General features: G+C 35.6%; 1 protein-coding gene across 2 annotated transcripts in view; it reads left to right on the top strand.

Moving 5' to 3' along the window:
* CFAP54 (cilia and flagella associated protein 54) overlaps positions 1-21754 on the top strand; it is a 272419-nt gene that overhangs the window by 54511 nt on the left and 196154 nt on the right. For both annotated transcript variants that reach the window (XM_045522505.2, XM_074375255.1), the window contains exons 20-22: positions 10048-10224; positions 13593-13685; positions 13938-14123. In XM_045522505.2, coding sequence (XP_045378461.2) covers positions 10048-10224; positions 13593-13685; positions 13938-14123 — 456 coding nt within the window. The remainder of the gene's footprint in view (positions 1-10047; positions 10225-13592; positions 13686-13937; positions 14124-21754) is intronic.

The following is a 21754-nucleotide window of genomic DNA, read 5'->3' as shown; positions in this document are numbered from 1 at the left end:
GGGCTATATTACAGAATGTTTTACATTATCATGATCTTGTAATAAAATTATCCCCAAATCAGTATCTGATGTGTCACCTGATACCATAAAAAAGATTTGAAAAGCCTGGGTCTTTTCAGGACTCTTAAATAATTCAAACCCTGTTTTAGTTTTTCAAAAGTTTTCCTGACCTTGTGGTGAAGGATAACCTCATCAGGTGTCTGTTTTACTCTAACTCAGTTAAAGGTGGACCGGCTTGTTGCCACGGATGAGGGACAAACCTTTGATAAGAACCTGTTAGCCTTCTAAGTGAGATGGCTGGCTTTCTTCTTGGTTATGGGGATTTGTTTTTCTCATTTTCTTGTCTTGATTATTTGACTTCTGGAAGTCCATATTGACTTTTAACACATTATACCTCTGATTTATTTTAATGGATTGTACCTAGAACCAGTCAGAGATGTCCTTGATCATCTGCTCCTGATCAAATGGAGCAACCATCATATAGCTTATGGTCATTGCTCTTGGTCCACTTCATAGTCTACCAGCCCAGCATTCAGCATCTTTGCAGAGCAGTTTCTCATTGGGAAGAGGCAGGAATACTCAATCCAAGGGCTAAGGGTTACAAGGACAGGGCTGTGTACTGTTGTTTTCTGTCCAGCATCCATTCCCTCTTCCCCAGCATCACCTTTTGAGGAATTTCTTCTTCCCCACTAGATGTAATCAGGTGGGACTTTTCAGGGGTTTTCTTCCTGCTAGCCAAGAGGAAGACTAGTGATGCAAGCTAGACCAATTAGTTGCTCCCTCCTTGGAATCTGATTCTTGAGCAGAGTGATAAAAAGAAAAAAACTAGTTGGCATTCATTCATTCCAAAGCCTGTGTCCTGATTGGACTATTTTAGTCATGTTCTGTAGAACCTTCTGCCCCTCTGGACTTGCTGTGGTCCAAGCCTGGTTTTCCTGTTGCTTCTGTTGCAAAGTACCCTAACTGATGCATCTAGTGTTCTACTGGTACTGTTTGGTGAAACTTAAATTGATAATTGACATGATTTTAGCAGTTCCAGAATCTAGTCATAGTGTGATAGTGCTTCAGCTCTAAGCAAAGGAGCATTATGGATTAGCATATTATTTTTTTTAAATAATCAACACAGAATCTAATTTTATGGTCCTAATTTGGAACCAGAACTAATGAAGAGGCCCAGGCCACCAGAAGTTCTAACTTCCGGCTGTAATATTTCCTGAATTGACATCTTGGCCCCTAAATACCACTCTCATTAACTATGGCAGCATTAATTGGATTACCAGGTGGACTTATTTTTCCAATTTTACAGCATTTTAGTCAAATAAATTCTGTTTGCTTTTTTGGGGGAAAAATATACGTAAGTCTTTTTTTTCCCCCAGAGATCGTCTCAGCTTTTTAAAATTGTTCCAAGCTGAAGTCTTCCTCACAAAGAGTAAAACCCTTTCTGATTCTAATCCCTCTCTTATGAGGTCATGTTTTGAACCCCAGTCTTCAAACTACTGACAGAAGATATTAGCACATTTACATTTGAAGATTTTTTCTTTTAAATATTTTGAGGTTATTGCATGAAAACTACATCTAGGTTGCCTTTCCACTCTTCTTTTTAACTTCGTTTGTATTAAGACAAGATATCATAGTGGTTAGGAGTATAAGGGCCTTGGATTAGAGTTTTGGTTCTGCCACTGACTAGCTCTATGACCAAGGTCAAGTTATGTAGGTTTTATTAAGTTTTAATTTCTTCATCTGTGAAATGAGTGTTCTTGGGAAGATTCAATGAAATGACGCATATAAAATGCTCAGCATTTGGCACAGAATAAGCAGTCAGTAAATGTTAACCATTGATATTATTACTGCTACTATTTTATCTTCTACTCTGAGCACTCTGGAATGTTCTGTTTTGTCATAGAAGAATGATTTTTTGGTGCTTTAGCTATATTTTTCTCTATCAAGCTACACATTTCTTTCTTTTCTCTTAGAGCTTATAAATTATATATTTTATTCTTGGTAATATTCTTTGCCAGGATTCTTGGATATGACTTAACCTACTTTTCATCTTTTTCTGAAATGTACATAAAGTTGTTGAGAACCCTGACTATACCTTGAGAGATGTACTAGACAAGAAATAAATATGGCACTTTATCATTCCAGTCTTAGGATAGCTGTTCAGGTGTGTCTTAATCATGCTTTTGAAGACTGCATTATGTCTTTCCATAAGTGTTTTGCTGCACTGTGGATGCTAAGCTGTTTTCAGATGTATTTAATGTCAATCTGTCACCATAAGCATTGAGTAACTTATGAAAAGATGCAGGTCACACTTTCTCTAATGGAAACTATAGGCAGAAAGATTTACAAGCAGGTAATAGTACTTTAGACTTCAGTACTGTTGTTTTACAGCAGTAAAACATGTTTTGTTGGACATACTAGGCAACATGATGGACATGGGATAGATAGGCTACAGTGTCGTCTGTGTTAACACTTTCTCTTAAACAATTGAATAGAGCTGGTTTCATGGGAACTTTTTTATTCTTGATTTTTTGGGACTTCTTTTCTGGTGATATTTCCTCCTTCTACTTGAGGCACCCCCTTGAAAAAAGCCCTAATCACTTTCTTTTTTTTTTAATTGAGGTATAATTTTATTGAGGTATACCTTATTGACGTGTAACATTATATTACAAGTTTCAAGTGTACGATGTCATAATTTGATATTCATATATTGCTAAATGGTCACCGTAAGTCTTATTAACTTATGTTGTTATATATTAATAACATATTAACTTATTAATATTATTAACTTATGTATTCATCATCATACAGTTACAAATTTATTTTTCTTGTAATGATAACCTTTAGCATCTACACTCTTAGCAACTTTCAAATGCATAATACAGTATTATTAACTATAGTCACCAGGCTGTATATTACATCTCCATGACTATTTTATAACTGGAAGTTTGTACCTTTTGACCCCCTTCACCCATTTTGCCCACCCTCCACCACACCTGTGGCAACCACCAAATCTGTTCTCTGCATTAATGAGCTTTGCTTTTGTTTTTTTTTTTTAAGATCCACATATATGTGAGATCATATGTATATATAGTATTTTTTTTCTCTGTCTGGCTTATTTCACTTAGCATAATGCCCTCAAGGGCCATCCATGTCACAAATGGCAAGATTTCATTCTTTTTAATGGCTGAATAATATTCCATTAGCTGTCTGTCTGTCTGTCTATCTATCTGTCTTACATTTTCTTTCCCCATTCATCCAGTAGTGGGCATTTAGGCTATTACAAATGATGCTGCAATGAATATGGGGGTGTGTATATCTTTCTGAATTAGTATTCTAATCACTTTCTTATAAATGGGATTTTATTAGCAGCTTAATGATTTACCTCAACAAGTTAGGATTTTAATTTCTAACTAGCATTAGGTTTACCTTGAGTCCTTTTATATAATTTATCTGATTTACCTAAATCAAGGACTCTGTTTTAGACTTTTACTTGTTACTTTCCACTTAAAACTTTAATACTTTTATTAAATCTTTTTTAATTTGGGCCATGGGATCTGAGTTAGAGGGTCTAAAGTTAAAAATGATCAGGACCCACTCACAACATTTTAAACATGTATTAAAATGAGTTATAGTAATGATCATCCTCTTCTTTCATAATTTCATAAATCTTTCACTCAAAACACATTTATTGAGCCCAAAGAAATAAAGCACTATCCTTGCCATTAAGACAACAGTTATTATTTAGAGAGTGTGAACAGTCACATACACAGATACCATATCGTTTAATACCTGCTAAAGTAAAGATTGTATGAAATGAAGGGAATGAGTTCCTAAATCCATGGGACTTATCTTGGAAGAACTTAGAGGAGGCAATGTTTGAGTGGGTCTTGAATCACAGAAGAGAATCCTTTAAGAAGAGAAAACTGTGTAGGCAAAAACTTAAGAGTTACGAAGAAGCCTAGCACTATCAGGAAGTGAGTGGCATTTTTGTTTTATGGAGGATTGGTTGGATAGGGAGAAAAAAGAGTAAAGAGGGAGCTAAGGCTGGAAAGAACAGTTATCAGAATAAAAAGGGCCCTGGGGGAGTTTGCACTATAACAAGTGTTGGAGGAGCCGTTGAAGGACCATCATATTGGAATGGAACAGACTGGAGACCGAGAGAAAGGTGGGAGAATGGTTTACTCATCCAAATCGGTGGTTCCCAGCCCTTGCTGTACTTCAGAGTTATCCTTGGCATTTGTTAATGATACAGGTGTTCAGGCTCCACATCTGGAGATTTGTATTAAGTAGGTCTGGAGTGGGGACAGAGCACCTTAAGTTTTAAATAAATTCTATAGATGATACTGATCAACAACCAGGTTTGAGAAATGTCTGTGTGATAACCCAGGGCAGAGAGCAGGAAGTTTATTTTAATCTCAGTTGGATTCATGGATATGCAGAGAGAAGCTGCTAGAGTCAAGTCAGAAGATGCTAGTGTCCAACTGGTTCACTAGAGCAGGAACTACTGAGGCAAATTTTGGGAATAAATGTGGTAAGCCCAGGGCAGTTGGCGAGTAAAATTGAGATGGGGTCAAAGGCAGTCTGCATTAATATCAGGGCCAATGAGCCAGTGCTGCTGGTGTATTTTACAGGCTCTGAACATAATCCAGAGGAGGGAAACCTCCAAATTTTCAAGATGTTGATCCCCTTCCCTTGTGTTGCCTAATTTTTCCTCAGGCTGATTTTACCTGTTGTGCCACCTGAAATAGTTTGGTATCCACAGCCTGTGATGCGAGTGAAGGCAGTTAACATTTAATGGTCAAAATATAATAGCTTTTATCTCTCTTCTGTGCAAGTAGGAATTTCTTCCCTCCAAATTTTTCCAGTGTTATCCAGGGACTCCACTTACCTTTTGCAGCTCCGGCTTCTCCCTCATCAAACTTCCATGTGTGGTTGTCTGTCAAGGGACCCCTGCCCTGTGGGCTCATCTGTCCTCAGGGAGCCAAAGCTGCTCTGTCATCTGAGGTAGAGGGGAAGGTGAATGAGCCTCTGCCCAGCCCTGTGCTGGCGGTGTGCTCTGGGCTGACCTGGCAAAGCTCATGCCTGCGTTCTCTCAGTGTCTTTTATGACATGACTTCTTTAACATCTGGGTCTTACCCTTTTCCCCATCATTTTCTCCAGTTTTCCCTCAGTTTGGTTGAATGAGTGAAAACATGGAGATGATGGAGGATGACAGATGCCATCCTGACTCCTTGATTGACTCATTCATTCAATGATTTCAAAGTTACACCAAGCACCATGTGTATTATTAGCCTTTGGGTCCGAACACCTAAGGCCTTTGGCATGTAGGCTGTAGAAACATGGTTGCCATATAATACATCCCTTCTCACTTGAAAAAACGATTGTACCATGCAGATGGTTAAGATTCTTGAACTGCAAATGGGAGAAAAAATTTCCAAGGTCTCCTGACACAGAACAAGTGAAATTAAAAACCATTTATTATTACAGATAAATGATAAATTTTAATCCCTACTAATCACTTTAGACCTTAATATTGACCATTTCCAATGAAAAATAAAAATGAGAAGTTAATTCTGATTTAAGTTTTGGCCAAGCTTCATTATATTAGGAAAAAAATGTATATTACTATAGTTTTATAATCTATACTCCCACAGGGAACTGTTCTACTCACTAAGCTTTAAATATCACTTTGGTACATGACTGTCAGATCCTATCCCCAGTCCTGTCCTTTCTTTTGAGCTTGAGTCTAGATTTCCAAATGGAAATTTTAAACTCAGTATGTTCTATGTAGGAGAAATAGCACAGGGTTTTGTATTAGAGTGAAATGCATTTGAAATTTGGAAAACAGACATTTTGTCTTCTCATTTCTTTTCTTGTATTTATTAAATTGGCTAGAACTTCCAGAGTAAAAAGGGCTAGTGGCATTCTGTATCCTTCTGGATTTTATTGATAATTCTTTTAGTGCTTCACTATTAACCATGATTTTAGCTACTGGCTAAAATTAGTATTTTTTTTTTCTCATGCTAAAGAAAGAACTTTCCTTAGTTTATTGAAGCTTGCTTTATTGAGGTATAATTGATAATTACAATTATAATGAGCAATGTGATGATTTTATACACACACACACACACACACACACACATCGTGAAGTAATTACCACAATCAGGTTAATTAACACATTTTTCACCACACCTGTGTGTGTGTGAATTGTTAAGATCTACTCTCTTGGCAAATTTCAAGTATGTAAGACAGTATTATTAACTTTAGTCACCATGCTGTACATTAGATCTTTAGAACTTACTTATCTTATAACTGAAAATTTGTACCCTTTGACCAACATCTCCCCATTTCCCCTACTCCCTCAGCCTGTGGCAAATACCATTCTCCTCTCTGTTTCTATGAGTTTGAGTCTTTTTTTAGATTTTTCATGTAAATGATATCAAGTAGTATTTCTCTTTCTGCCTGGCTCATTTCACTTAGCATAATGTCCTAAAGGTCATCTGTCTTACCTCAAATGGTAGGATTTCCTTCAGTAATATTCCATTACACACACGTGCGCGCACACACACACGCACACACACATACACACCCACACACCCCCACATACCCACATTTTCTTTATCCGTTCATCCTGTTGATGAACACTTAGGTTATTTCCATATCTTGGCTATTGTGAATAATCCTGCAATGAACGTAGGAGTGCAGTTATCATTTTGAGATAATGAATTTCTTTCCTTTGGGTAAATACCCAGAAGTGGGATTGCTGGATCATATGGTAGTTCTAATTTTAACTTTTTGAGGAACTTCTTTACTGTTTTCCGTATTGGCTGTAGCAATTTACATTCTCACCAACAGTGAACAAGTGTAAATGAGATTGTTAATGTCTTTTTTGGATAGTTTGTTGTTACTCTCAAAAATACAACTGATTTCTGTATGTTGATTTTGGATCCTGCAACTTTATTGAATTCGTTTATCAGTTCTGACAGTTTTTTTTGTGTGTGTGTGTGTGTGTGTGAATTCTTTACAGTTTTCTACCTATAATAAGATCATTTCATCTGCAGAGACAATTTTACTTCTTTTCTGATTTAGATTCCTTTTATTTCTTTTTCTTTTCTGATTGCTCTGGCTAAGATGTCCAGTACCATGCTGAATAGAAGTGGTGAATGTGGGCACCCTAGACTTGTTCCTAATCTTAGAGAGATTGCTTTCAGCCTTTTACCATTGAGTATGATGTTAGCTGAGTTTGTCATATGTGGCTTGTAGTGTGTTGATTCATGTTCCTTCTATATCCAACTTGTTGAGACGTTTTTATCATGAAAGATTATTGAATTTATCAAATTCTTTTTCTGCATCTACTGAAATAATCATATTATTTTAATCCTTTATTTTGTTAATATGGTGTTTCACATTTATTGATTTTTATCATATTTATGTTGACCAATGTTTATATCCCAGGAATAAATCCAACTTGATCGTGGTGTATGAGCTTTTCAATGTACTGTCGAATTTAGTTTCTAATATTTTGTTGAGGATTTTTGCATCTATGTTCATCAGTAATACTGGTCAGTAGTTTTCGTTTCTGGTAGTTTCCTTGTTGGGTTTTGGTATCAAAACTGACCTTCAACTTTTTGGAAGAGTTTGAGGATTGGTATTAATTCTTCTTTAAATTTCTGGCAGAATTCACCAATGAAACAATCTGGCCCTAGATTTTATTTTATTGGGAGGTTTTTGATTACTGATTCATTTCCTTACTTGTTATTGGGCTGTTCGTATTTTCTACTTCTTTGATTCACTATTGGTAAGCTGCATATTTCTAGGAATTTAAACCTTTCTTCTAGGTTATCCAATTTGTTGGCATATAATTGTTCACAGCAGCCTCTTATGATCCTTTATATTTCTATAGTATCAGTTGTCTCCTCTTTTATTTCTGATTTTATTTTTATGAGCCTTCTCTATTTTTTCATTAGTCTGGCTAGAAGTTTGTCCATTTTGTTTACCTTTTCAAAAAAACCAGCATTTATTTTAGTTGATCTTTTCTGTTGTCTTTATGGTCTTTATTTTATTTATTTCCCTTCTGATCTTTGTTATTCCTTCTACTAACTTGGGGGTTTCGTTTTTCTGTTTTTTTCTAGTCCCTTGAGGTATAAAGTTAGATTGTCTATTTGAGATCTTTCTTTTTTCTTAATGTGGGCATTTTTACTATAAACTTCCCTTTTAGAACTACTTTTGCTGCATCTGATAGGTTTTGGTATGTTGTGTTTTCATTTTCATTTGTCTTAACATATTTTTTGATTTTCCTTTCGATTTCTTTTTTAAAAAATTAATAATGAATTAAAAACTGTTCAGATTTTTTTTGGCCATTGAGCCTGTAATCATAGTTTTTCTTATTTGATTTATGGATTATATTCTTAGACTTCCTAGTATTAAATTATCCTTTTATTCCTGAGAGAATGTAATTATGCTATATTATTCCTTTAATATATTGTTAGATCAGTGTGTTTAGTATTTTATTTAGGATGTTTGCATTTATATTTGTAATAAGATTGCTCTGTGTTTTTAAGTGCAGTCATTTTTTTCAGGTTTTGTTATGAAAGTTGTAATAATTTTATAATATTATTTGAGAAACTGTCTTTCTCTGTAGTTAGAAATGTAAAAAATGGCATAGGAATTATCAGTGCCTTGAGATTTAAAATTAAAAAAAAAATAAAATCAGTTGGGATTGACACTTTGGTGGGAAATATTTTTTTGGATATCTCTCCCAGTTAATGTCATCCTTATTCCTGTGTTCAAGTTTTTCTGCTTCTTCAGTTGATTTTTGTATTTTCATCTCTAATGACCAGTAATGTTGTGCATCTTTTCGTGTTCTCATTGCCCATTTGTGTATATTCTTTGGAGAAATGTCTGTTCAAACTCTTTGTTCATTTTTTAATGGGATTATTTGTCTTTTTATTATTGACTCATAGCAGTTCTCTATATATTCTGAATACAAGTCCTTTACTAGATATATGATTTGCAAATATTTGTCCTATTCTGTCACTTATCTTAACTTTTTTAATGGTATCATCTGAAGTTTTAAGTTTTGATGAATTTCAATTTACCTGCTTGTTCTTTCGTTGGTATGCTTTGGGTGTCATGTCTGAGAAACCATTGTTTAACCCAAAGTTGTGAAGATTTACTCGTATGTTTTCTTGTAAGAATTTTATAATTTTAGCTCTTACATTTGGGTCTATAATTCATTTTGAGTTATATATTTGCATATAACGCACATTGTATTTGTGTGTAATGTGATGTATGGGTCCCGCTTTTTTCTTTTGCGTGTGGATGTCTAATTACCCCAGCACATTTGTTGGAAAGGCTATTCTATTTTCCATCATTCAGTTTTAGTCTTTTAGTGAGTTTTTACTTTGGTGCTCAATCAGAGTCTTTGAGAGTTTAACTTATTTACATGTCTTATTGCTGATACTTAGCCTCACTTTTTTGAAGCATTATTTAGATTTTCTGATTTGTATTTTTTTGTTGTTTTATGTGTTATCACTAAATGTGTGACCTTTTAAAAAGGTGATTGACTTTCCTTTAGGTTTATAGAATAAATATTTTTGCCTATTTTATTTCTTTTTGCTAATGATAAGAAACCATCAATAATATTAATTTCATAAACCACAAATACCAATAGTCATTACTTGAGAGTCACATTTCAAGTTGCATTAAGTGTAGGTGTACAGTTCATAACTATAAATGCAGATAATTGTTTTACAAAAATTTTAAGAATGAAATATGGTAGATATTCAGAGGATTTGATTTGAAAATGAAATGCCTTATGTATGATAATAATGATTATTATACATATAAATATAATGTCATTGCCTTATTTAATATCTATTTTTTACTTCTGGAAAATCTTTCAGTGCTTGAAACATGTATACCACTGAGGCTCAAAAAAATACATATATCAAGATATTGTTGTTTAATACCACCAGAATTCTCCAAATAAAATGAAGTTCAAGCTCTTGAAATGTATTTTTCTATTGTCACACATTTTCATAGGAAGCATTTTCTTTAATTGAGAAGATCGAAGCTGAACAAAGTATGCTATATTCATATCAGAAATATGTGGCAAGTGCCAAAAGAAAGAAAAGCAGAATCCCTCCTCCACCCATCCTGCTATCCCGAACTTACTGTTCTGTGGCGTTAAAACCTGCTCCATTTGTTTCTGATGTTAAGGTACGTTGTCCTTTATGATCTTTACCTCAAGCAAAGCAACATAAGTACCTTTCTGACTGTAACGATTTATACTTTTATTGCTTCTGGGACTCGAATAATCTTATTTAGCACTGAACACTGGAATTAGTAATGTAATGTCTTAACTATGCTTAGTCCCTTCATGACCCTTTTCCCTTGATGCTTTTTCCCTTTCGGCTCCATATAGCTTGGCTCTACCCAAATATACAGTGAGGAGAAATAATAGAGAAGCATTTTTCTCTGTATCTTTGTCACCGTGGCATAGTCATCTGCTGATGTCCTAGTGTTCTCAAGATTGAGAAGGACTCATTGAAATGGAATCAGACATTGAAGAGGATAGAAGTTAATCTCAGAGGCAGTGATGAAGAGAAGAAAATTTGGGAGTGGGAATTTAGAGGTTCTTCTCAGAGTTCTTCCAAGTAAATGAGAATTATTTTAATGCAAGCAAAAGAGGATTCCAATCACATTATAAATCATAACTCTTTGTGTGTTTATTGAAGCTCTTTCTCCCATCCCCAGTGCCTGGGAACTTAAGCCTAAGCGTGACTGTAACTTGAGATTTCGTTTCCTTGCAAGCATTTGGTTCCACCTAATTTGTGCTTTAAATATTACATTTTCCTCTTTTGGATGATGAACAACATACTCTTTGATGTAATATAAAAAGCAGAGTTGTGTGTTTGATTCTCCTTAGGGTGTTCTGCTTGAACTTACATTAACTTGATATAGTGGAAAGGGCATGGGCTTTGAAGTCAGACAAATGCAGGTTTAAAATTTTAGCTTACTTACCAGCAAGCAGTACAACCTTAGGAAGTGTAAATAGACTTTCTGAAGGCTTTTTGTTTGTTTCTGTTTTTATCTTTTCATTTGTAAAATGTTTCTACTGTGAAAATTAAATGAGTTATTATATACTATTTTTGGCATATTAACTGATGTCCCTCCATCTCTTATATTAAACATATGTAAAGTTTGCTAAAATCAGTTAATGAGGTTATACACTGTGATTATATTATCTGATCTTTTTGTTTCATAAATTCTGTCCAGTGAGCATTATTGAGTGTCTATTATCTGTCAAGCTCTATGTGAGGTAAAGTATAAAATTACTATAATTGCTTCTCATCAGTGAAAGTAATACCACCTTCATAATGCCTTATAATTGGGGGAATACACGTAACATTCACCTTACACCTAGCTGTGCTGTAGTAAATAATTATTGCAATCGCTAGCAGTTTAAAAATTCAGGATTTTGGGAATCTGTTTAAGAATAAGGATTCACTGATTTTGGAAATTCAGTACAGAATTAAGACTGGATGAGTTACCAAGAGTTTGTGTTTGTTTTTATTTGAATGTTTTGATTTATTTAAGAGATCTTATTTTTTATGTATCTCAAATAAGTGACTACTTTATTTCATAATGCTTAGGAATAGGAAGACATAAGAGTACCATGCTTGACCTGTAGTTGTAGGACTTGTCACTTAGCACGTCATGTGAAGTTTATGTATATTATACATTGATAGAATTGTGTGCTCCTGGAAATTTTACCTTCTGTTACCTACTCATTAGCACTAGATGGTGCTATGGGCTTAAATAAGTTTTCTAGTTTGAGACTTCAGCCATCTTTCGTTTTATCAAAATCTCTTGTTACGGCATTCTTTGCATTATTGTCTGTTTTAATAGTTGAAAATGCTAATGTTATTTATAAACTTTTACTTCAAAAGTTAGTGGTGATTTGCTCATGGTGTCCTGATTCTGTGTACACTGTAAGGACCCATTGCTTCTGAGAGTTATGCAAACTAAGATGTTTTCATCAGCAGAACAAAATAGAAACAAAAAGTCTGCTTGTAAACTTTTAGAGAGTTTACCCTTCAAATTCTGGTTTATATGTAGAGCTTAATTTAGCACAATAGTGATCTAAGTCATAAAACACCATCTTTCTGCCCTTTTTTTCTCTATGAAAAATGATACTCTTTTTGCATGAGAAGTCAAGAAAAGTTAGTTTCTAAATTTTTTCTGTGATTCAGCTGAGTTTTCTCTCCTAGCCTCCACCTTCCAAGTTCCTTCAGTGTTCTCTCTGTCCTTTGTCTAGTGCTTTTCAGTCACCTGAGATGTTTTCTTTGGAAACACAAAAGTTTGGCTGTTTGCACCAGAAATTCTTATTCATTGAGCGTTAGGCAGGCTTAGGTATGTGTAATTTTAAAAAAAAAAGGGTTGACTCTGTACAAACCATATTTGAAAAAAGTGATTCGGCCGCATAGAGTTGAGAACTACTTGCGCAGACGAGACATGACTAGGATTTTTCTGTTGACCCAGAGGAAGAAACAGCAGGCGAAGCTGTAGGAGGCAGCTGCATCTTACAGACAATTACATTTCCTTTTTCCTGAGCTTCTCTTGTAGCTTAGGCGTTGAGATGTGAGGTGGAGCCTCTGGGGAAGAGGGATGCCGCGACAACCCCTCCATCACTAACCCCTGGACAGGGTGCCCTCTAGTAATGCTGTTCCCTAGGTGCCAACTTGCTCCCTTTTCCCCTCCAGTGAGAATGTTCATTATGATGAGGGATCTCCATTTTGACATCGTGGCAAAAAGTCTAACTATTTAATCAAGTTTATGTTTGATTGTTTCTGTGTAATTTACGTTTTGCTTTTGGTTTTTGTCTGTATTTAAGAATAATCAAAGGAATGTATCATATTTCAGGAAATTTATAGATGAGAGGAGAAAAATTACCCATAATTTTACAAGACATTTTATCATCCGATGTCTACTACTGTTCTTTTTAAGGAGCATTTTCTTCCAGGCTTTTTCTTATGTATTTTTAGATTTTATTTAAAATATCGTATTTTAGTATCTTGCTTCTTTTTCCAGTTGCTTTTTTGTCATATATTATTAAATATGAAAGTCATTTCAGTGTTGATCTTTTTTTCCACTGAGATTAAGTCATCTTTGGAGTCACTCTGTCACTGTGTGATTTTGGGCAAGTTGTTGGACATCTCTGTGCCTGCATATTTTGTAAAGCAAAATGGCAACAGTAATCCCATCTCATAGGGATGTTGCAGATATTGGAAAGTATATATAAATTTCCTGATAATACTTAACACATAGAAACTACTTTGTTAATGGTAGTTAAATATAATTAACAATGAATAATATTTTAGTCATGGTAGTCCTAGGTAAACTACATTTTGCCTTCTTAAAAAGATTAAAGCTAAGTATTTTTGTAAACTTAGGTTTCATGTTTTAAAACTTGAATAGTTACATTTTTATTTAGAAAAGTATTCCCTTTGCCACATCAGGGTAAAAGTAACTGAATGCCTTGTTAAACAGACCACAGATGACGGGCTTCTCCCTCTTCTCGGCAGGTCTCCTGGTACTGCATTTTGGGTTGCAAAGCAGAAGGAAGCTATGGAAAAGTAAGACTAAACAATAATCATCTCCCAAACTCAGGAGAAGCGGTATGTCAAATTAAAACAACTCTGCATATCAGGAAATCTTACTAAAAGTCTCATTAATGATAACTGAGTTTTTTTTTCCTTTATGAAGTCATTATTGTAGTGAATTTCTCTAATTTCAACTCAAGTCATAACTAAAACTCAACAGTAATTGAAAAAGGTTTTTTCTTAATGTATAAGCTTCACTTACTATATTTTTAGAGTTGTATTACTTTAATTTTCCATATATGACTTGAAATATGTTTCTGTTAATAGATACCAGCTGACGGTAAAAGCATTTTTGAAGTAAAAGGTTTAGAAACCAATGAAAAATATGTCTTTGCAATTGCTGCTTATTCTTCTAATGGGAAGCTTGTCGGTGATGCTGTTGGGGAATCAACTAAACCAATTCTGGTTTACCCACCTCTTTCTGCTGTTACTGCCCGGATGTTGTTGACACAGGTAGAAGAGATTTCTTCTAATTTTTTCCTTATTTTATCTGTTAAGCAGTTGCTAAGTAACTTCTGATGAAAAAACAATCCCAGCAGATACTCTAAATCTCCTTTAATACATATTTTCCATGATAACAATTTAGTCTCATAGAATACAAACCATTCCTTCCCTTATGAGTGAGTTTGCTTTTTACAAAAACGTCCCCCCACCCCTTGATTTTAAATGTAACATATACTGATTTTAGAAATTTTGGAAAATACTGAAATGCACAAAGAAGGAAATAGATGTTTTCTGTTATCCTGTCATCAGAGCAGCAGTTCTTAACATGAGGCAGTTTGGCCCCCAGGGGACATATGTCAATGTCTGTAGACTTTTTGGTGGTCACAATCTAGAAGGATGCTACTGGTATCTAGTAGGAAGGGACCATGGATGCTGATAAGCACCTCAAAATGTAAAGGACAGCCTCCCCGCCACCAAAGTATTATCCAGCCCAAAATGTCGGTATTACCAAGGCTGAGAAATCCTGATCCAGGGGTATCCTTTCATTTGTGTGTATGTGTGTATACACATACATATATAGGTACACACTCAATATGTATGTATACATATATATACATAAGTGTGCAAATTGATGTATAATACATAATTTCAGTCATAATGTACGTATTATTTTACATCTGAGACTGTCATTTACTATATAATTGACATTCTTTTCATTCCATTAAGTATTTTGTCAAAACAATTTTTTTAATCTTTAAATATCCACGTTTCTTTTTTTAAAAAACAAAGTTTATTCTAGGAAGAACAACTCGTTGAGAGATAAAACCAGTTTAAAATTTACATATATGTAGTGTTCATTGTTTCTAACAACAGTTTAGAGCTTCAGCTTTTTAAACTTACATAGTTATCAAAGGAATAAAGCCAACCACAAAATAGGAATCAACAGAATGCAATAATCCAGTCATAAAGGATAGTCAAATGTGCTTACACATATTCAAGAAGTTAATTATATAAGTTATAAATAGTAAGTAGTTCATTTGTATCCTTTTTTTTAAGATTCCTCATGTAAGTGATATATGACATTTTTCTTTCTCTTTTTTGGCTTACTTCACTTGAATGACGATCTCCAGTAAAGAACTGACATTCTTTTCATTCCATTAAGCATTCTGTCAAAACATAATTTTAAGTGGCTGCATGGTATTGCATCTTAAAAACATATCATAGTTTATTTAGTAATTCTTCATTGTTGGATATTTATTTCTTTATTGAAGTATAGTCGATTTACAGTGTTCTGTTAATTTTTGGTGTATATTGTTGGATATTTAGATACCTTCCAGTATTTTTCTATTATAAGCAAAGCTGTGATGTCCATTCTTGTATATAAATCTTTAAAAAAAATTTTAAATTGAAACATAGTTGATTTACAACATTGTGTTAATTCCAAGTCTACAGCAGTGTTTCAGTTATATATATATATACACACAGATTATTTTCCATTATAGGTTATTATAAGATACTGAATATAGATCACTGTGCTATACAGTAAATCCTTGTTGTTTACTTATTTTATGTATATTAGTTTGTATCTGTTAATTTCATACTCCTAATTTATCCCTCTCCCCCTCCCTTTCCCCTATGGTAACCATAAGTTTGTTTTCTGTGTCTGTGGGTCTGTTTCTGTTTTGGATTCATATTATTTTTTACATTCCACATCTATTACTTTTTACGTTCCACATCTAAGTGATATATAACATTTGTCTTTCTCTGTTTGACTTACTTCACTTAGTATGATACTCTCTAGGTCCATCCATATTGCTGCAGATGGAAATATTTCATTTTTTTAAATGGCTGAGTAATATTCTATTATTATCTATACCATATCTTCTTAAACCACTCATCTGTTGATGGAGACTTGAGTTGTTTCCATGTCTTGGCTATTGTAAATAGTGCTGCTGTGAACATTGGGGTGCATGTATCTTTTTGATTTATAGTTTTCATCTTTTCTGGATATATACCCAGGAGTGGGATTGCTGGATTATATGGTAGTTCTATTTTTAGTTTTTTAAGGAACCGTCATACTGTATCCCCATAATGGCTGCACCAGTTTACACTCCCATCAACAGCGTAGGAGGGTTCCCTTTTCTCCACATTCTCCTCTTCAGCATTTTATTATTTGTAGACTTTTTAATGACAGCCATTCTGACTGGTGTGAGGTGATACCTCATTATAGTTTGATTTGCATTTCTCTAATAATCAGTGTTGTTGAGCATCTTCACCTGCATCCATGAGTATTTTCTTAGGTTCAATTTATAGAAGTGAAGTTTCTGGGTTCATAGAGACACACTTGAGTTTAAATTTCAGCTGCTCACACTAGCTGTGTGATATTGGGCAAGTAACCATCTATGAAGTGGAATAATGATAGTAGTTACCTCTCGGAACTGTTCTGAATAGTAAGTGGAATTATGCATGTCAAATGTTTAACCATAGCACTTATCACACAGTAGGTACTTAACAAATGTTATTGTTATTCTTAGTTATGGATATATTCATGAATTAACATTTTCACTGAAATGATTGCCTGACTTAAAACATGTGACCGGTAAATAGGCTACTGGAAAAAAATGACTCATTGACCTCTAAGTCTCAAGCATCTAATTTTAAACCTATTGCTGGCTGTAGAGCTGATGGCTGTTCTAAATTATTTCACATTTCTCTTGTGCTATTTTTTTCCTCTTAAAAGCTGATTACTATTATAAGCTAAGATCTTAGTGACATTTTATATTATCATATTTTTCAAAGAAAATTAAATTGAGAGAATTGCTAGGATTTGTCTAGCATTGGTTTAGCATGTCATATTGGCTCATGGTTTTCTGATGTTTTGATTTCTTTGGAATCTAATATATTTCCTAATTTGCAGTGGTGGAGTTATTTCAAAGTGAGGGACCAAATATTTCATCAAGGCCTAATTTTTCTCCAGGGAGTGGTTTGACTTTTGGGCTTCATTTGGCAGAAGTTTCATTGAAAGTTAATAAAATGAAGTCCAAGCTATACTGCTAGGATAATGAGAAGTGTCATAAAGTAATGACCTGTGTTTCTTTATGATACTATATCTGCAGTCCTGTAGTTCATTTATGACAGTTTATGAGCATTCTCTCTCATAATGTTAAGTGGCTAAAGCCGAATTTTCTCACAAAGTTTTCTCCTTCATTTAAGACTTAAGTTTAAGCTTTTAAGTTCTAGTAGGAAAATGTACCTTTCTTTTGGAATTGCAATGAAAAACTGCAGTTTTTCATGAGAGTGGCCACTTTTTAGTTTCAGGATATTCTGTTCTTTAAAGAATATTATCATGAATATTTTATAGTAAAATGTGGAGTTATTTCACTAAATTCCTATGATTAACTTGGCTTCAGATTTTAGGTTGTACTTTTACTAAGCATTATTCTATAGGTAATAATAAAGTCAGGTGAATCTTTACTAGGTTTTCCCTTAATGTAGAATTCTATTAATTTAGGCTATCTGGAAAAAATTTTGAGGAACCTTTATGAAATATATATTTTTCTGCAGATACTTTCCAATTCCCCCTCTTTATAGCCTCATCTGTTTTTATTATTCAGTTGGGAGTGGCTAGATAATGTGATATAAAATATAGAAAATTGGAAATCTGTGAGCGGGATTTTTATTAGGCAAATTACTTGGTCTCAATTTCCCTATCTGTAAAGTGGATATAAGATCAAATGCGGCATATGGCTGGATTACTGAACCACTAAATCAAACCACCGGTGGGAACAGTGGCTTCTTGAAATAGGGAAACGAGGAATGTCATTTATTAAAAAAACTACTACATGATAAAATTCATTATTCCAATGATTACAGTAACTCTATGAGGTGGCATTCCTTTCATTTTATAGTTGAGGAAACTGAGATTAATTTAACTCTTCCTCTGCCAAACCTGCTTTATTCCAGAAAGGATATCTTAGGGATGTCAAGTGATTTTCCCAAGGTTACTCTAGTGGTAGATGGTAAACCTGACACTTGATCCAACTCATGCCTTTCTGCCACTCTGTCCATGTTCCAAGGACATCATGTGTTCGCCATCTAACACGTGCCAAGTTCTTCTAGAGCCCACGTCTCTCCCATCTGTTCTCGACTTGGGTGGGTATTGTTCCACAGGTCTTAATGACCAGTATTGGCCACAGAGTTTGATGCTGGGTCAGGAATGCTTTGTCAGTAATCATGGTGGTGGCAGGAGAAAAGAAAATGAAATGTATACATTTTTTTGCACTTCATTTATGAATTCATAGAACTCTTTTATTAATAGAGGTTGCCTTTTGTCTATGACCATTAAAATAAAAAAGAAACATAGCTACCGGGTAAATGTGATCATCTCTAATTCTAAAGCTCTTTAAGAAGTTTCGGCCCTTCTTTTTCCTCTTATCCTCTAACTGGACATCACCACTGTCTCTGCTCATCTATTTATTGATGAATTATTTATTCAGTGTCAGTTTTGTGCCAGATTTCTGTGTCAGACAGTTGTCTCTTCTTCCTTTGAACTGTCTTTTTATCCATCTCATCACCACAACCAAATTAGATAATTTTGACTTACGGTTTCAGTTAAAACCCTGATTGTAAGTAAGCCTGGCTTGGGGGAGTGCAGCTGGGCTCTGGGAAGCTGCAGAGTCTGGGCAGCTCTGAGTCTCAGACCTCTGGCTCTCTCTACACATCTGCTTTCTTCTTCTCTCTGTAAAGATGGACCTTCCTTACTTTTCCATCTCTGGAGGAGAAATGGCAGCACCTGCATTTTTATATATCCCTCAACTTCAGCTCTATACGGAGACTGGGTAGCTATGTCCTAATCTTGATTCCACATTCCTTTGAGAGACTCTTGATTGGCTCACCCAATGTGAAAAAGAGTCTGATCTCATTTTTAATGTTTGGTTACTGATGTTTTTAAAGCTCACTCTGCTTTTTGCCTTTGGTCCTACATCCAGGGTAGGCCAATAGGGGGGTCTGTGAGTTCATCTTCTCCTTTGGTGCCAGCAGGAAATTTAAACATTCCAGCTGGCAGGAACTTTCCTCAGTCCTACCACCCAGCCACTAATCAAGGCCCAACCCATTCCTTCTGCTCTGCCCAAGCCAGCCCAGATCTGCCCATGCTGGCCCAGCTCTCCCTGGGAGTCCCTTGTGCAAATAATAAACTTTCTCTCAAATTCTCCTGGTGAATGTAGTGTCATTAGCCTCAACATCAGGACCAAACTTTATGTGAGGAGTCCATCTTCTTTTCAGCGGGTGCTATAAAACAGCCAGCTTGGGTCAGTTACTCACCCTGGGCCAGCCTGTCATGTTATTGTATTGTACAACTGCTGGGGGTCCCTATAAGTAGAGAGAAATTATCAGGAAAGAAGGATTTTTAGATACTCAGAAATTCATTTAACACGTTGTTGAGTATTTACTCTTTGCCAGGCATTGCTCTAGGCTGGTGATTCTAAAACTGGAGCCTGCATCAGAATGATCTGGAGTGCTGGGTAAACAGATTACTGGGCCCCACTGCAAGAGTTTATGATTCACTAAGTCCGGGGTAGGGCCTGAGAATTTTGCATTTATAACGAGTTCCTAGGTGATACAGATGTTGATGGTCCAGGACCATACTTTTGAGAACCACTTTTCCAAGCAAAGTGGACAAAAAGCCACGGTGGGAGGTAGGTAATAAACAATGAACACAGTAAGTAAATGAATTATCTAGTATGTTAGAAAGTAAGTTCTGTGGAAAGAAAATATGGAGTATGGTCAGGGGAATTGGAATGTGAAGTGGGGGAAAGGAAGGTAGATGATGGTATTAGGTAAGGTGATCAGAGAAGTCATTATCTGGAAGATGAGATCTGAGCAGAGACTTCAAGGAGGTGAAGGAGTAGCTCTCTAGAGGAAGAGCATTCCACAGAAGGAACAACAACAACAAAAGCCTGGTATTTTTGATAAACAGCAAGGAGGCCAGCATGACTGGAGCAGAGGGCCTGGTGGAGAGTAAAAGGATTGGTCAGAGGTAAAGGTGAGTGAGTGGGTGGGAGAGTAGGTCACAAAAAGACTTCTAGGCCATAGTAAGAAGTTTGGCTTTCATCTTGAGTGAAGTGGGAAACCACCGGAGAGGGTTTGAAGTATAGAATGACATCATGTGACTTCTATTTCCAAGGCTCACCCTAGCTGCTATGTTGTGAATAGACCATAAGGGAGTGGGTAAGAGTGGAAGCAGAGGGAACTATCTATTGCCATGATCTGATGAGAGATGGAATGGCTTGGCCAGTGTGATGGTAGTTGATGTGGTGAGAAGTGTCTTGATACTGGGTGTATTTTGAAGGAAGAGTTGGCAAGAGTTCCTGATAGAAACAATGGACAGAGGAAAATAGAAGATATCTCTAAGGTATTTGGCTGACCAACTGGAAGGACAGACTTGACATCAAATGAGTTGGGGAAGGCTGTTGGTGTAGATTTGGGGCAGGGGGAGATCAGAAATGCAGTTTTGGGCATGTTAAGGTAAGATGTTTATTAGATATTCAGAGAGAATTGTTGAGCAGTTAGATGTGTGAATCTGGAGTTTCAGAGACAGGTCTGGGCAAGAGATTTGAGAGTAGTCATGGGACGACTAAAGCCATGGGGCTGAATGGTAGCACCAAGGAAGGGAGTGCAGTCAGAAGAGAGGAGAGGTCTAAAAACTGAGCTGGGGGCCAAGCCAGCGTAAAGAGATTGGGGAAAAGAGGAGGGGCTGACCAAGGAGGCTGAAAAGGAATGTAGAAGCCAAGTGGAGGTCATGTATCAAGGAGGAGGTCTCTTCTGTCCTTGTTTCATCAGTCTTTTAGTGCTGCTTTCTCGTTTTAACCTCACCCCCTCCTAAAATCCATTCTGCACATCGCTTCTAGTTAACCGTCTTTGGACCTGCTGATATTATGGCACTCTTCTCTTAACTCACAAAGACTTGTGAATTTATAAACCTTACTTTCATCATGGCATCTTTACATTTTGCAATGTCCACTGATTGAAGAAATACCATTATTTTTGAAAGGTTATATTTTAAAAGGAAAGAACATTCAGTTATAGTTTCACCAACCTCCTGACACATCATCTGTTACCATTTTCCATGTTAAATCTTAGATTTATATGCTGTTTTAGTGACCCCTCTAGTCCAGCTTTTTCATTTGACCAGTGCAGCCCAGAGAAGTGACCTCATCTGTCACACTGTCTTGGCTCTTGTATTTTTACTGAATATCAGGCTCTTTACAAATTACTCAGCTTCTCAATGGCCCAGTTTTCTCTTCTGAAAAGCAAGGATGGTCATGGAGCTCACTTCATAGAGCTGTACTGAAGAGTCAACACAAGAACTCGTGTGAAGTGTTTAGTCCAACTTGACATCTTTAAACACTTCCATCTGATTTTCAAGACTTTCTCAAATCATGTCCCACTTTACATGTCCAATCATACTGCCTACTTTTCTTCAAATTCCGACCTGTCTTTCCAGTCTCTCTCAAAGGCATTGTGGCAATTTCCATTATGGGACCTTTTTCAGGTTCTGTTTCACCTGTGCCATCTGAATCTTATCCTTGTCTTAGGGTTCACCCAAGCCCTGACTTCCCCTTGAAGTCTTCATTTCTCCT

Source organism: Camelus bactrianus, chromosome 12, assembly GCF_048773025.1.
Source record: "Camelus bactrianus isolate YW-2024 breed Bactrian camel chromosome 12, ASM4877302v1, whole genome shotgun sequence".
Taxonomy (NCBI): domain Eukaryota; kingdom Metazoa; phylum Chordata; class Mammalia; order Artiodactyla; family Camelidae; genus Camelus; species Camelus bactrianus.
Note: the sequence above shows the minus strand (reverse complement) of the source record. Positions and strands in the feature narration are given on the sequence as shown.